General features: G+C 35.5%; 1 protein-coding gene across 1 annotated transcript in view; it reads right to left on the bottom strand.

Annotated features, from left to right (window-relative positions):
- LOC150075161 (glutamyl aminopeptidase-like) overlaps positions 1-18,083 on the bottom strand; it is a 262,165-nt gene that overhangs the window by 55,554 nt on the left and 188,528 nt on the right. The window contains exons 14-15 of the mRNA XM_090388277.1: positions 5,283-5,384; positions 2,650-2,817 (exon numbers count right to left, since the gene is read on the bottom strand). Coding sequence (XP_090244403.1) covers positions 2,650-2,817; positions 5,283-5,384 — 270 coding nt within the window. The remainder of the gene's footprint in view (positions 1-2,649; positions 2,818-5,282; positions 5,385-18,083) is intronic.

Raw genomic sequence — 18,083 nt, 5'->3', positions numbered from 1 at the left:
AAATTTCTGGAATTGCAAACTTTTAATACCTCCTTTTCTGCAGTTTTCTTTGCTAATTCCATCACTAATCATTCCCTTTCAATATTTTCTAAATCAGCTCTGAAATTGATAAATTTTTGCCTCCAAATTGAGCTGCTCTGAAAATCAATCAACTGCATCTCAAAATCATCCAGTCGATCCATTGAAACATTTTCAGGTTCAGTTTGGCTAGTTTTACACTGCCTGAAAACTTAACGAATTTTGCAGTTTCTTCCAATTCTCTGAACTTGATAAATCTTGAAGAAAACTTACTGTTCAATAGATGACTCAATGATGTTCAGACATAGCATTTGAAGGCTCTGATGGTCTGTTTTCTCATCAGTTTCAAGATCAGTGATGTATCTTTTTAGGTTTGGGAAATATCTAAAATTTCCACTGTACAGTGCATTTAAAAACTCCCAGCTTAATTTAAAATGCCTTTATGCTATCAAACATGGTCTTACCAGAGCCCTGTAATCTGACATTCAAGTCATTTAAAGGCGAGGCGAGCCGAAATCTGTAAAGAACATCAGTTGGAGTGCAGGCTGGTTCAGAAACAAATCACAGCATGAATACAGCTATTTACTCAACAGTGTAACGTCACTACATACCTGAGAGAGAGAGAGAGAGAGAGAGAGAGAGAATGACCATGCATAAGTCACGACTCAAGGTGGATTCCTGGAGAGTGATGCTGTTCGAGGTTTGAAATTTTTTTGGGACACTCTGAATTCTGTGTGCCCAAAAAATTTGCATGCGTGCCCCTTTGGGCATGAGTGCCATAGGTTCTCCACCCCTGTTCTAAATGTAAAATATTCGGGGAAGTGATCAGAAAAGCTACCAGACCTTTAATATCAAACTAAAACATACTGTCCAAAATGGGTGTTACATGAACTCATGAGACTAATGTCAGAGAATAAGTATGCATGTGATGACTGTAAATTATTAGGGGACACAAAAACCTACAGTCAGTATAAACTAGTTTGCAATCAAGTTTCTAAAGGAGGTTAAGGCAAGCTAAGACAGATTATAAGAGCCCTCAGCTAAGACTCAAAGGAAAGCAGCAAAGAATTCCCTGCTTATTTTAACACTCGAAAGGAAAGAACGAACCACATTGGCCCACCTGATGAATGGCATAATTATTGATGAGTCTATTTAGGTTATTAGCAAACTGAATAAATATTTTGCATTTACATTCACACATGAAGGCATTTTCAAGGATGGGAATACTAGAAATATAGCAAGTTATAAGTGGGAGCTAAATGACTTTGTGATAACTGGAAGGAATGTGGAAGCGAAATTTCTGGATCTAAGAGTGAATAAGGCACCTGGGGCTGTTGGAATCTATCCAATTATATTAAAAGAAGCTACAAAAGAGGCAAACAGATCTTTAGATATCATTGAGTTTTGGGAAGGGGAGGTCCTTATATATATATTAAGAGTACAAGGGGTTCACAAAGGTGAAATCAAAGGGAAAGTGAGCAATTATAGAAATCCAAAGAAAATAATGTAGTCACTGGTTAAATCAGTAATGCAGAATCATTTTGACAGGAATGCAGTTATATGGAAATCATAGCATGGACCTGTGAAGGGAAACATGGGCCTGTCTTACCAATCTGATTACTTACTATGATGTGGTAACAAAGGAACTGAATGCAAAAAATAATTTTGACATTATATACTTGTATTTCAGTAAAACCTTTGATGCTGTTCCATATGAAAGACTACTGTATAAATTGAAGTAGTTGTGGCATCAGGGATAAGTTACTGCTATGGATAAAGGGATGGTTGAGATGCAGAAGACAGAGTAATTAGTAGGCCTGTTCTTTATGGACTAATATTATTCGTGAAGTCCCTCAAAGTTCAGTGCCGAGCTATATAGGGTGTTCGAAAAGTCTGAAACCAATGATAAAAAGATGTTTTTCTTTACAGGTGAAAAATAGCATTAACACTGGATGAAAGGGTGGAGATAGTCCTTCTTAGTGGTCATCAGGGATGGACTTAGAGGGAAGTGGGAGATGAGTTTAATGCTAGATCTCTTAATCCCTAAGAGATCTTCATTATCTTAGGGAGAGAATTAGCAAGGCTTGTGCTGAGAAGAATTCAAACAAATACAGTACACCAGCTGAGAAAATGCATGGAGAGTTAGGGAGGACACGTTGAACACATTGTAAATAAGAGTAAGCATATGAAATGTTGTTGGTTGTTTGGTTTTTAGGAGCATTAGCAACTAAGGCCATATTGCTCCGGGATATACGGTTGTCATTCCCTGACCTTCCCGCATCTTCCATATTTGGTGGTGACGGGCTCGAACCCCAGTCTAATCAAGAAGTGTGTGCTATGCACTGCTGCTCCTTCCCACCTGGCTACGGAGATGCCTCATATGAAATGTAAATCCCATTGGTTCCAGACTTTTTTGGACACCCTGTATATTAATGAAATTTGTGGGTTTTTAGAGATTTTTGTTACAGCGAGTGTCACTTATTAAATGTTAAGTTGTTTTAAGAATTATTAAAATTATAAATTTACTTACAAAGAATTTAATACTTAAAAATAACTCAGATTTTTTTTTTATTCATTATAAAACCATTTCTTCAATATACACTGTAAATTAGTTAATTACATGATTCTTACTGAGAAAGCCACCATATGTCTCTTGTAGTACCAAGAGCAGCCAAAAGGAGTCTCTTTTCTGATGGAACTTGAGATTCTTGGTATTTTTTCCAGCAGAAATCCCATTCTTGGGAACCTCCATATCTAACTCCTGCATCATATACAACACTTCGTAGATTGGGAGCAATTCTATGAAGGGAAAAAAATATATATTTATATACAAAAAGGCGAGGATTGAATAACTATGAGCAGGAAGAAAATGAGATTTTTCCGAAAAAAAAAAAAAAAAAGATGGTTTTTTTAAAGTCTGCACTGTACTAAAATTAAATTAAATTGTACTGAAATTAAATTAAAATACAGATTGTTTACCAGTACAGTACACTTACTGGTAAACAATCCTGTGATTGCTTTCAAAAATTTTGATTACTTTCAAAAAACAATCGTAAATCAAATCACATCTGGTGAGTATGGGCTTGGCACACCCAGGGTCCTTGAGCTGGATATCATCATTCTTCTCTTTTTTGGTCATTTCCTTCTACTTCTGATTCTTGTGTTCTCTCTCTCTCTCTCTCTCTCTCTCTCTCTCTCTCTCTCTCTCTCAGGGTAAATCAGAAATTTTTTTTTGCTGGTGCAGCAAAGGCCTCAGGCTTCCTTGCACCATATGGCTAATCATAACCCACTGGCAGACCACAACACGTCCTCCTTCCACCCTTAAAATCAAACTGCGTTTGATGATGAACTATGTTCTTTGATCCTGCCAACAAATTGCTCCTCATTGGCCAGACCTCGGGCCAATGAGGGGCAATTTCTGGATCCTTACTCCTTGCCCAACTGTTCCACTCACACAAAAGGAAAGCATTTTTGTGTAGCCAGATTGCTGTCCAAGTAACATGCCTATCACTTTCAAGTCATTCATTAATTCATTGAGTAAAGCAGTAAAAAAAAAAAAAAAAAATCTGCCATACATATAGAAATAGTATAGTACAGTATACAATTATTAACAATACAAATTTCACATTACAAATCAACTGTACTGTGCAGACCAATCAAGTAGGTGCCTCCGTAGTCAGGTGGGCAGGAGCAGCAGTGTGTAGCACATGCTTCTTGATTAGACCGGGGTTCGAGCCCATTAGCCACCAAATACGAAGGATGCGGAAAGGTCAGGGAATGGCCACCGCATATCCCCAGGGCAATATGGCCTTAGTTGCTAATGCTCCTAAATAACAACAACAAAACCAATCAATCAACCATGTTTTCATACTAAATTATTATTATCAACCATATAGTGCAAGGAAGCCCGAGATTTAAGAAGCAGGAATTGACCCATATTTATTTCAATTGTGGAGCAACATGCACCTTTGAGACTCCTCTTTAATGAGTCAATAAAAAGTCTCCACCGTGTAGGATTGTAAATAATTCCTAAATATTTCATTAAGTCATTTATATTACTGCAAAATACTAGACAATCACCCCCTGAAAAGTAAGGGAGTAGTTCTCATTCTCTGTATCTGTACCATAAGAAAATGTTCCATGTGCTAGAATTTTTGAGTTAAGTCTAGAACCAAGGGAGTTCTGGGGGTTCCTTTTGGTAAATTTAAATTTCTCACCAGGTCATTGAGTTCATGCTGTGAAAATAGGTGAGGGCTGGACTCCAGGTGTGTAGACTTCAGGACTCTCTGCTGCTACATTCTCCAATATAAGTGAGGGCATGGAATTGACAGGTTATCTCCATGTGAAAATGGTCTAATGGCAGATAGAATACACAATGCCCTTTTTCTTTGCATTATATCCCTCTACATTGACTAAGCAAAATTAAGCCATCAATGGTTTGTAGGCTCCTGCCAAAATCATAGGAATTGCAAATGGCATAGCCCTCTTTTTTACCATTTTTCCACAATCTCAATGCTTCAATACAGGTTTGGCAAACTTTACGTGAAGCTTGTTTCCTTGGTATCCAAGTTGTACTCCAAAAATAAGCACAATACACATTTTTTTACAAATAATGTAATATCTTGTCTTTGCCCAAGGACTACATACCTCCCACAAATAAACAAAATAAGTTTGGATTGTTCAAACACTTACACAAAGGCATTTTATTCACTTTTCAGCACAGGTCTGACATGATAACCTCAGCTCACACTAAATAAACACTGCTTTGTGGAGCTCTCAAAGTCAAGAAACAAATGACTGAAGTCAGTGTTCCCACCCAACATCTGAATATTTAGTTTACAAATTCCCGCCATTTACTCCTCACTTAATTCATTCAATAATACAACTTTTGACATCAACTCAAATGATTTGTGTAAAAATGGTAAGTGATAGAAAAAAATGAATAACATCTCTGGAATCAGAGTAAAAAACTGAGTTAAAAACAACTGTTATTTTAAAAACATCAAACTATGCAGAGTGGTGTAATTCATACTTCTGAAACTCAGGCAGAAATACAAACAGTAAAAGGATATTAATTATTTATTTGTAATTTTAATTTATTACACAATATATTAAATGGTCTTTATATGCATTATAATAGCACTATGGATGTAGTTCGCTGTACTATGTTATATTGCTAACACACACAGAGGAGAGAGTGTTCTTTTCCTACCTTAATTTACAAATATTTTGTTAGTTCACAAAATGAAGCATGAAGTACTTACTTTGTTCCATTCATAAAAGAAGAGAAAAGATTTCGGGCTTCTGTTATGGTATTTTCATCATGGTATTTTAAAGATGAGGAGAGAATGGCTGTTCTCAGTTTTCTGCAGAAATAAAATTGAATATTCTGCAATAATTTAATGTTTTTTCATATTTCAAATATTATTCATATAGGGAAGGGGAAGAAAGAAAAGTTCAGGACCACAGTATTGATTTTCTTATGAAGAATTGCATTGCTATTAGTTCAGAAGTATGTGGACTTTAATGCTAGAGTTATATGAGTATTTATGAAACTTCAGCATAAAAATTAGTATAAGTACAGCAGCACATAAATAGTGTGACTAAAAGTATTTGGACATTCCCCTCATGAATAGTGTACTGTGTCTGAAGTTCCCATGCATCCATGTAGGTTCATATATATCAATATAAATCTTGTGGATCTGCCTACATAGCACTGGTATGTTAGAAGCCAGTATGGATCACAACTGACGGCCTTTCAATTTGAGGATTTATGCTGTTTGTGCACACATAACTAACCTTTCTGTATGACTCATTTGAATCTGCAAAAATTCACTATGGCAGATGTTATTCAAAGATGAAAAAATATGGGTGACACATGAAAAAAAAAAAAAAATGCCTGTGTACCCTGTATGCAAGGAAGATGTTTTATTTTATGTAAAAACATCTTTGATTAAATGTTTTTTCTAACAGAAAACCATTAAAATTGAACAGCTAGAACCGAAGTTATGAACGATGCAACGTTTTATGCTCACGCCTGCTACTTACTGTACCGAATCAATGTTAGTGACTGAGTTAGCGTCATTTAGGAAGTGACATCATTTGCATCATTTCTGTCTTGCATTTTCATTACTAATCGGTTATACTTCATTCTGAAAAATGTAGTAGATGCCACCAAAGATTTCACATCAGAAAGTCAGTTCTGTTTTTTGTAAAACAGAACTTGTTTTACAAACCATAAAGGGAGCAGTTCATACTTCATGCGTGAGGAAAACACTGTGGGAAATAATGAAGTTCCTAGAGGCCACAGGAACACCCATCAGTATCTCAACCATCTGATATTCATTAACTCTAGAACAGTGGTAAAAGGTGATACAGCTGTATTTGGGCAACAGCTCAAATCGAGTTTTGGTGGAGGTAGTCTAATAATATGGGGCTTTTTTCAGCCAGTTCAGACTCAATGTGTTAGTAGTAGTGCCTAAAACCTTGAAATCCGTGCTCCGCATTAACGTTTTGAATGATTATGTACTACATATATTACAGCGGTACCACAGAAATGGGCCCTGCCAATATCAGCATGGTGATGCTCCATATCATATAGTGAAGGTCTCATACAAGACTGGTTCCAAAGGGGAAAACAGACTGGTAATCAAGACTTCCCCTTGGCAAACCCATGCTGTGTCTGAATTATTACTGCTGTCTTGTCTAGATGATCCTACAATGCTTCTTTAACCAGTGACCCCATTATTTTCCCTGCAACATAAGCCACACTAACAGGTCTGCAATTACTCATGTCACCCTTTGATATCCCTTTGTGAATTGGAGATACATTTCCACAACTCCAATCCATGGGGACTTCCCCTGAGTCAGAGGATGCTCTCATAATTATGGCTAAGGGTTTGCTTACTTCCTTTGCCACCTCCTTTAATATAACTGGATAGATTCCATCTACCCCAGGTGCCTTTCTTATGTTTAACTTCAATTTCTCCTCCACTTTGTTCTCATGTTGGAGTTTGATAAACATCTGGCCCTCTCCTCCTTGAATAACTCTTCATGTGTGAATGTAGATGCAAAATATTCATTTAGTTTGGCAGCTATCTGATCATTCTCAGATAGCTGCCAAATCCTTTAATTTTTGGTCAACTTGATATCCATTGATATCAAAGTGGACCAATCTGATTCATACCCTTCCTTTTAGAGTTTATATAAGTAAAGAATTTTTTGCTGTTTCTCTTTGCATCCTTTGCCAAAGATTTTTCATAATCTGCCTTCTCTTGCATAACCTCCTTTGTGACTTGATTACAGACTAGCTTGTATCTACCATTGACTGTATTGCCTGACTATTTTTATGTGCATCCCATTCATTTTTCTTCTCTGTAATGAGTCTCATTAGTTCATCTGACATCCATTTAGACCTAAACCTAGAGCAGGGTTTCTTAGTTGGAACAAAAGGACTAGTAGCTTCCAACACGCGATGAGTACCGTGAACTTGCTGGTATTTAAAGATGCACTGCAGAACAAAGAAAATACCACTGAAGAAGAAGGCAGGAGCCTTCGAAAGCTATGATTTTATCGCTTTTAATTTAGTATATTTTAATGTATATTTTATATGTATATTTCATATATTTTAGTTGTAAAGTTAAATATAATTTATTGTAAATACAGGCAAATGTAATTTATTATAAATACATAGTTATCAAGATTCCAGTTTTTGTTGTGTTTTATTTCTACATAAGGTTGGTGAAAAACATTTAAAACTACAATATATTTTTTACTTTTTTATTACTATGTATATTCGGTTAGATTTTAGCTTATAGTTTAATGAATACTTTAGTGCAACATTAATTGCCATTATGTAATTATGCCAATTGGACATTATACGTGCCTGTATATATATGTGAGTACGTGTTTTTCTTTTTAATGATGCTTTGACATAAGTATTATTGTGCATACAAATCTAGTAATTAAGTTAGCCCAACTAGGTTATCTTAATTCAGCATGGCCTATACATATTAATTTTAAGAAGTATATTACTATATGATAATGAATTTTTCATTACACTTTACTGATGAATTTTCATTACCTTCAGCTAAAATTATATTAAAACTAATGGTTATGTTTATGTCAATACTAATTTTAAATAACGATACATTTACATATATTATAATATAGAACATTCCATCACGTGGCCGTCAATCCCCTACTTCTTCGGGGGCTTTGAGAGGATTTACAGCCCATTTGATGTAATGTCTCATACCTACCCGTTTCTGTTGTCCCTATACCAGTTTTGCCTTTTTGCTATATTAATTTAACTTTCAATTTTACATTTTAAATTTAAAATATTTCATTTACTTATTTTTATTTCAATTTTTATATTTAAAATATTTCAATTTACTTATTTTTATTTTAGTTTAAATTTTTTTATAACGTTCTCTGCAGCAAACTGTTATAGGGGACACAAAGTCCAACGGGTAAGTATCCGATATTGTGAAGGCTCTTACCTACTGTTACTGTCCTGAGGAAGTTGTAGATTAGAAAGAGGTTATTTCCGCCTTCTAATTGTTATATAGGTAGTGAAGCTTTTTACTGCACAGTCGCACTTAATTTATACTGTGTCGTGATGGTGCATTAGCCTCAGGCCCCGACATACTATGCTGTGTATGTGGGGGGGGTTATTTGGTTGTTGGGTGGTTGGTTTTCTGTTAATTCCTTATGAGATATGCCAACAATGGGATTTAAGTTTGTCTTATCAAATTGTATTTATATGAGTATTTACATTTGCTTTTACCTTTGTATTTACATATGTTTTTACTGTTATTTGTACATTTGTTTCTGCCTTACCTCGAACTGTGCCGGTAACGCTTTTCTAAGGCATAACAGGGCATATATGTCCTAAGGTATGGCTATATACATATATACAGCCTCTTACTAGGTGATATTTTCTAATACTTTTATAACATTTTTATCTTATTTTTATTTGGAGGGGGGGGGATTTTTGCTGAGGGTTGTAGTGCGATCAGATGACGAGCCTCGTCTGAGCGCAAAAAACTGTATAAACATGGGGATTAATTTTATTAAATACTATGGTATTTTTAGATTATTATCAATGAATGTATGTGGGTCGACATTAGATTGGTACGTTCTAAGATTTGCATGTATGGCTGCTTTTATATGATACCTACTGTATTGGGTGGGTATTTTATTTATGTTGAGAGTTTTAATGAATTTTTGAATGGCTACCTTTATGCTATTTATATTGTTGCATATTTTTAACAACCTGTTTGTTTGATTTCTGATTGTATTTCCATGTATGTGTTTTGCTATATTGCTCTCCCAGTGGGTTACTTGTATTGTATTGAAGTTAAAGTGGTCTCTCTTATCATAGTGATGTGTATATATTTTGTTATGGTTGATGGTGATTTTGCTGTCTAAGTAGACTGCTTGCTGGTTGTTATCTGGGTTTGTACGTTCAATGGTTAGATCTATTGGGTAAATATACTGTGCTACTGTTCCAAAATTGTCATGGTTGATCACAAGGACGTCATCAATAAATCTGAAAAATGTAATATTGTCTGTGATGCTGCTTTCATAGTTGTGCAGGTAAAAGTTAGTTATGGAGCATGAACTGCTAGAACCCATAGCTATCCCCCTGCATTGCATGTATATCTTATCTCCTTTGACACAGAGGCAAATTAGTTGCCTTTGACACAGAGGCAAATTAGTCTAAATATAAAAACACAAAACAAAAACTAAATTCTTCTAGATTAAATTCCATACATATAGGTATTACGGTACTTACATACGAATAAGGGGCCTTATATAAATACAAACTACACATTAAATATAAACAATGGACACAAAAACAAAAAACATGCTGTATGGGTATCACAGCATAAATTGCACTCTGGGACCTGAAATGGCCACACAGGACCAGTTTCTTCCTAAAAACAGTCACATTGCATCCAATGCTCCACACCACTAGGGATTAACACAATAAGCAAAGAAACAAAAACCACATACGACTAAACAACGAAGAAGATAGTATATACATGCACCAAATAAGACAGCTTAAATTCATAAAATGTAGTAGCAAACTTTGTAAGACCTGTCCATACATGCACAACGTACACCATACAAACACCAAAAATGAACCAACCTTCTGTCACACAAAAAACATAATTTACTTAATCACTTGTAAGACATGTGGTATACAATACATCGGACAAACTAGTACAGAGCTCCACTTTCGTATGAACCTACACCGCTCACAAATTAACAAATACAATGAAAACGCCACAAAAGACGACAAACCCAGCAAAACAGACAAATACAATAATGAAATTGAATACAGTAATACCCCGAAGTTACGCGATAGGTGGGTCCGACGAAAATCGCGTAAGTCGAATTCGCGTAAGTCGGGGTACAACTTTGCATATAAATACATATAAATTTTACTTAATTGGGACCAAGGACTAACAAAAACACTAGTTTAGAAGAAAAATATTAATAAAATTGCAGTTCTTTATACATATTAATACAAAATATGTATTAAAAAAACAAATGACTTACGTTAAAAAGTTATTTCGATGTCGATGGCTTCATAAAATCTAACAAATTCGTCTGACGACACAGCGCCTTTTTTTCACGCAGAATTTCTTCGTAGCAAGCTAATAATTTTTTTATTCCTTGCTTTGTAGCTATAACGCGTTCTTCGTTGGAGTCTATGTTTTCTAAAATTTTTAAGCCCTTTACAATTGAGCCCTTTTCAATTTTCAAACTGTCAAGTTTGCAATTGTCATGTGCTTTTCGCCGTTGCTTCATTTAGGCCTGTAGCACGTGCAATATCACATGGTCTTTCATTTCGCTCAAAGCGTTTCACAATTTCATATTTTTTCTCTATCGACAGAGGCGGACTGGCCATAAGCCTTACCGGGGAAACCCCGGTGGGCCGGTGTGATTTTGGCCATAAACCATAGTATGAGGCCACTATAAATTTTCCCGAGTAAGAATTTTTGACCCAGTCTGCCTCTGTTTATCGATAATTGCTTTTCTTTTTCTCTCTGAATCTGCAGTGTCTTCACCAGGACGCTTCCTTTTCACACCTTTTAATTAAGTATTTTACTCATTTTTAAGGAATAAAGCACAATTACAAAACGAGGAGGCACGCTTGATACGCATAAACAAAGCTGCCCGCATGTAGCAACTGAATAAACAACACCATAAAGGCACTATTAACATACACTATTAACACCTCACATTTCTAGGGGTTACTACCATAAAACAATAAAAATCCAGTTGCGTTTCTGCTAGTGAAATCTGTTATAAACTAGTAGTAAACTCGATCTAATTGCATTTGCGATTATACCGATAGCTGGAATTGTGTTGGTTTTTATGTTATTATGGTGAAATGTGTTTCCCCTTCACTGATATAAAAACATAAAAGCAGCAAAGTTGAATTTTGTTCATCTTTCGCTCTTATTCTCCGCCGTCGCACCGTATATCGATAACATATGAAAAACGACCTTGAAGATAGTGGGCGGCAGCGTTGCCAAACGAAAAAATCAAGAACCGCGTAACTCCGAGTTCGCGTAAGTCGGGGTAGCGTAAGTCGGGGTATTACTGTATAAGCATTTCCAAAAGCATAATTTCACCAACACATCCATTGCCATTCTGGCCATTATCGCAAACAATACCAAGAGAGAAGGCATGTACGTACTCTTATATAAATCCCTATACCTTTATGGATTAAACAATCAGTTCAACGGCAGAAACTTCACATACACTAGCCCCGATAAATGTACTTACACAATTTTTCAGCTCAGCAAAAACTGGCACAATAACGGGATTAAAAACGGTAAAATATTACAAGAGTATAATAAAGACAACTATAAAAAGCCACTAAATATCGAAGACTTTGAAAAACTCCTAATAGAATGGGACACTTATCCCATAAATATTAAAAACATACACAATACTCTATTCTCTATTAAAATAAGCAAGCTAAAAGCCCTAAATAATGTATACCAAAAGCAAAAAACACAGAACAAACGCCTCAACAATACCCTCAAAGACATATTTAAATTCAGAATAGGCATAAATTATGCTGACCACTAAAATAGAATACTGCTTAATCAAATTCCTAAACCGATCATACGACAAGGTAAGCATAAGTAACATCATAAATAATAATAAGAATTACATACCCATTAAAAACACCCAAATTAAAGTTAGATACAGCTACACCAAACCTATAGGATTAACAATCTGCAACTACAAAAACATGATAGATAAAATGAATGAAGTAGACCAACCGTGTCACTGCCAAGAAAGTAAATATAAAGACTTCATTAATACACATTACAACCATATAATTACAGGCGACCTCAACATTATCGAAGATAACACACTTAGAGAGACCATGAAAAAGGGTACAAAATTCAGACCAAACACCCCAATCAATTTGAAAAACATATGAAAATCAGTATACATAGATTCTATTACAATTTGCATTTAAAGCCGCATACAAACACAGCGAACCAATAGAATCATTCCAAAACTGGATAAACACCACCACTGAAAGCATATTGACCAGTTTCAAAGAAAACATAGCACTACAAAAAAATGATAAACAAATTAAACTAAGAATCTTCAACAGCAAAATAAAAGAAATACAAAACAAATTCATGATCACAAGCACAGACAAGGCAAATAATAACTTCAGCATTATATGTAAAAAATACTACGTAGAAGCTATCAAAGAGGAATTGAATCACAATGACACATACAAATATATAGACACCAAACCAAACATCTTGGCTATGCATAAAAAACTTAAAATAAAAAGAGACAGGATGCAATACCCTTACATATATTGGATACCAAAATATCACAAAGTGCCAACAGGAAAAAGATTTATTACATCAGGCAAAAATAGTTATATAAAGTATTTCAGTAAGATAATGGAAGATAAATTAAAAGACATTACTAATGAAATAAAAAACAACAGAATTATTAACGACAACAAAAAATATTTGGCCTATATCACAAAACAAAGCAATAACATAAAAAGTATATACACATACGACTTCAAAAACCTCTTTACAAGTATAGCACATGGCAATTTAATAGAAGTACTCCTGCTGTACTACCAAAAATATCACAATATCATAAAATGCAGCAAACAATATTGGAATGACCTCGTCAAACTCTGTGTCAAAGGCAACTATGTACTAATGAGAGATAAGATATACATGCAATGCAGGGGGATAGCTATGGGTTCTAGCAGTTCATGCTCCATAGCTAACTTTTACCTGCACAACTATGAAAGCAGCATCACAGACAATATTACATTTTTCAGATTTATTGATGACGTCCTTGTGATCAACCATGACAATTTTGGAACAGTAGCACAGTATATTTACCCAACAGACCTAACCATTGAACATACAAACCCAGATAACAACCAGCAAGCAGTCTACTTAGAGAGCGAAATCACCATCATTGTATGTGGGTCGACATTAGAGTGGTACGTTTTATTAAATGCTATGGTGTAAAAATACCATAGCATTTAATAAAATTAATCCCCATGTTTATACGGTTTTTTGCGCTCAGACGAGGCTCGTCATCTGACCGCACTACAACCCTCAGCAAAAATCCCCCCCCCTCCAAATAAAAATAAGATAAAAATGTTATAAAAGTATTAGAAAATATCACCTAGTAAGAGGCTGTATATATGTATAATAGCCATACCTTAGGACAAATACGCACTGTTATGCCTTAGAAAAGCATTAACGGCACAGTTCGAGGTAAGGCAGAAACAAATGTACAAATAACAGTAAAAAAGTATGTAAATACAAAGGTAAAAGCAAATGTAAATACTAATATAAATACAATTTGATAAGACAAACTTAAATCCCATTGTTGATTTATCTCATAAGGAATTAACAGAAAACCAACCACCCAACAACCAAATAACCCCCCCCCCACACACACACAGCATAGTATGTCGGGGCCTGAGGCTAATGCACCATCACAATACAGTATAAAGTAAGTGCGATTGCGCAGTAAAAAGCTTCGCTACCTATATAACAATTAGAAGGCGGGAAATAACCTCTTTCTAATCTACAACTTCCTCAGGACAGTAACAGTAGGTAAGAGTCTTCACAATATCGGATACTTACCCGTTGGGCTTTGTGTAGTTTGCTGTAGAGAACGATTATAAAAATTTAAACTAAAATAAAAATAAGTAAATTGAAATATTTTAAATTTAAAATGTAAAATTGAAAGTTGAATTAATATAGCAAAAAGGGACAACAAAAACGGGCAGGTATGAGACATTACATCAAATGGGCTGTCAATCCACTCAAAGCCCCCGAAAAAGTAGGGGATTGACGGCCACGTGATGGAATGTTCTATATTATAATATATGTAAATGTATCGTTATTTAAAATTAGTATTGACATAAACATAACCATTAGTTTTAATATAATTTTAGCTGAAGGTAATGAAAATTCATCAGTAAAGTGTAATGAAAAATTCATTATCATATAGTAATATACTTCTTAAAATTAATATGTATAGGCCATGCTGAATTATGATAACCTAGTTGGGCTAACTTGATTACCAGATTTGTATGCACAATAATACTTATATGTCAAAGCGCCATTAAAAAGAAAAACACATACATTCACATATATAGATATTTGATAATTCAAAATAAAGCATAAGCCAGTAGTATAGCAAAAACTGTAGAGTGAAAATTAACATAAAAATAACGTAAAATAAATCAACAGGGAGGGGAAGTAAAGGTAATAAGACAAACAGTAGCCGATAGTTCCCTATATAATTTAGCACTTTAAATCCAATTAATAAAACAGATATAAAATTTAAAATAATGCCAATTATAATATAATTTAGCGGTACCCCCCTTCGAAGGTACCAGTTCCGAAAAACGTGAAATATCACCAAAAAAAGAGTTAAAAGAACTACTAAGAGAAAAACAAAATATCAAAATAATAGACTGACCATTATGCCCCATATTGACAGAGGACCACGAGGCTAATAATGGTCATGGAATCGTTGCATTTCAATCGCTATACAAATCATTGCAAAGGCGAAAAGATTGAAGAACCAAACCACCCATTCCTCCTCCGATCGATCCACAAATGCAGAGGATTTGCACGGCGGTGGTCCTTATGCAGCGAGAAATAATTTATAGAACAGACAGCACTCTAGAGCAGAGCTAAACTGATGACATAATGTAAGCTTAGCCACTTATATAAAAGAAAAGAATAGATGGCAGCACAGGCACTGCTTATTTCGCATATCAACCCCACTACTACCACTGATTTATATTTAAATAATGGCTTAAAAGTTTAACATAAAATAAGAAAATAAATAAATAAATATTAAGCTATCATTAGAGGCAGCAAAATGCACTTCTTCCACATGAAGCCCAGATATATCTGATAATTCAAAATAAAACATAAGCCAGTAGTATGGCAAAAACTGTAGAGCATTTTGCTGCCTCTAATGATAGCTTAATATTTATTTATTTTCTTATTTTATGTTAAACTTTTAAGTCATTATTTAAATATAAATTAGTGGTAGTAGTGGATTGATATGCTAAATAAGCAGCGCCTGTGCCCTCATCTATTCTTTTCTTTTATACAGGGTGATTCACTACCAGTGCGACAAACTTGCAGGAGGTGTAGGGGCACAAAGACGAATCGGAATCACATAGCATTGCAGGGTCTGAAATGCCTTTGTCATGCGGTAGAGGACGTTGAACGGGAGGTCGCGTGAACAGCGATTCCGCTGGAAGTCAGCATTTGCAAACCATTTCTGTTGAAGAAACCTAGTAGCAAAAGTCCTCCGGAGTGGATAATCCGCAGGCTCCAATGATTGGACACGTTGCAGATGGTATGAACTCATTTGGTTTGTTGACAGTATCCTCCATACAGTGGATTGGGAAATACCCAATCGTTGGCCTATCGCTCGAGTACTCGTACTCGGATTGCCTTCTGCACGATGTAGGATATTCTCCTCACTCGCTCTCGATTCATGGTACCTCTCGTGTGTGTGTGTGTGGTATGGGTGTTTAATGGCACACAAGCTGCTGTGGCTATATTGCGCCTAGGTACCTCTCGTGAAACAACCAGTCTCACCTAACCTTCTGTGCACATGTGCAAAAATCGTATGATGAGGAGCATGCCTGTGCGGTAAACGTTCCGGTACAAGCGCAGAGCAGCGCGCCCATTACGGTCCGCAGCTCCATATGCGAGGTGCATGTCGGCCAGTTCAACATTTGAATACTCGTCCATTCTACTTCCTCGGGAACCAGTTCACAAATGCTGACTTCCAGCGGGATCGTTGTTCACGCGACCTCCCGTTCAACGTCCTCTACCGCATGACGAAGGCATTTCGGACCCTGCAATGCTATGTGATTCCGATTCGTCTTTGTGCCCCCTACACCTCCTGCAAGCTTGTCGCACTGGTAGTGAATCGCCCTGTATAAGCTGGCTAAGCTTACATTATGTCAGTGGTGTGGCTCTGCTCTAGAGTGCTTTCTGTTCTATAAATTATTTCTCGCTGCATAAGGACCACCGCCATGCAAATCCTCTGCATTTGTGGATCGATCGGAGGAGGAATGGGTGGTTTGGTTTTTCGATCTTTTCGCCTTTGTGATGATTTGTATAGCGATTGAAATGCAATGATTCCATGACCATTATTGGCCTCAATGGTCCTCTGTCGATATGGGGCATAAGGGTCAGTCTATTATTTTGATATTTTGTTTTTCTCTTAGTAGTTCTTTTAACCCCTTTTTTTGGTGATATTTCATGTTTTTCGGAACTGGTACCTTCGAGGGGGGGTACCGCTAAATTATATTATAATTGGCATTATTTTAAATCAGTTTTATTAATTGGATTTAAAGTACTAAATTATATAGGGGACTATCGGCTACTGTTTATGTCTTATTACCTTTACTTTCCCCCTCCCTGTTGGTTTTTTTTATTTTACGTTATTTTTATTTAATTTCGCTCTACAGTTTTTGCCATACTATTGGCTTATGTTTTATTTTGAATTATCAGATATATCTGGGCTTCATGTGGAGGAAGTGCATTTTGCTGCCTATAATGACAGCTTAATATTTATTTATTTATTTTCTTATTTTATGTTAAACTTTTAAGTCATTATATATATATATATATATATATATATAGTTTCTTGTAGGTAGTACTGTGAAGGAAAGATGATAAAAGCTAATTTTTATTTAAAGATGATATAAAAAAGTATATGAAGAAAAAAGAAAAACCTGTCTGAATTTCAAAAAGAGGTCAAATTGGAACTATATAATTTTAAAAGACAGAATTACTGACAACATTGCAAATGGGGGAGTGGCTACCTTGTAGCAGTATGGACTGGAGCAAGCTTCTACATCACAATAGTCTCACACACACACACACACACACACACACACACACACACACACACACACACACACACACACACACACACACACACACACACACACACACACACCTCCTGCTGATTGAGGGGGTTATGTTCCGACCAACGTCTGCATTTGGTGGAGTACTGTTGTTATGGAAAAATGGGGGCTAGGTTCTGAAACTTTTTGTGTAGGAAATTAAAACCATAATCTGTGTTACAAATGGTACAATTTCACTTTATAATTTAAAATGTATTCCATCTAAAAACAAAATTTATTGAAGTAATATTTTTCTATGCTATTTTTGCTGAAATGGGAGTTTCAAAAATGGACGGCGAGACTGACTTCCATAATTTCTCATTCCATCGATCCAGTTGAGTCATGCTCCTAACGTAAATGTAAAGGCCCCCCCCCCTATGTTAAAATAAAACACAATGAATGAAAACTGAACCCCTCACAATTTACAATCAAAACTAAATTATGGAAACAACAAACTTAATTGGGTATATGCTTCCATTATGGAATCGAAATGAATTTCTTACCTAAATTTAAAATAAAACTGCATGCTGAAAAAAATAAAACAGTGAAATAAAAATTTTAATTGACCATGACTTAC

Source organism: Mastigoproctus giganteus, chromosome 14 (genome assembly GCF_048544385.1).
Source record: "Mastigoproctus giganteus isolate SK-2022 chromosome 14, ASM4854438v1, whole genome shotgun sequence".
In the NCBI taxonomy this organism is placed as follows: domain Eukaryota; kingdom Metazoa; phylum Arthropoda; class Arachnida; order Uropygi; family Thelyphonidae; genus Mastigoproctus; species Mastigoproctus giganteus.
The sequence above is the reverse complement of the archived record's forward strand: the minus strand, read 5'-3'. Positions and strand labels throughout refer to the sequence as shown.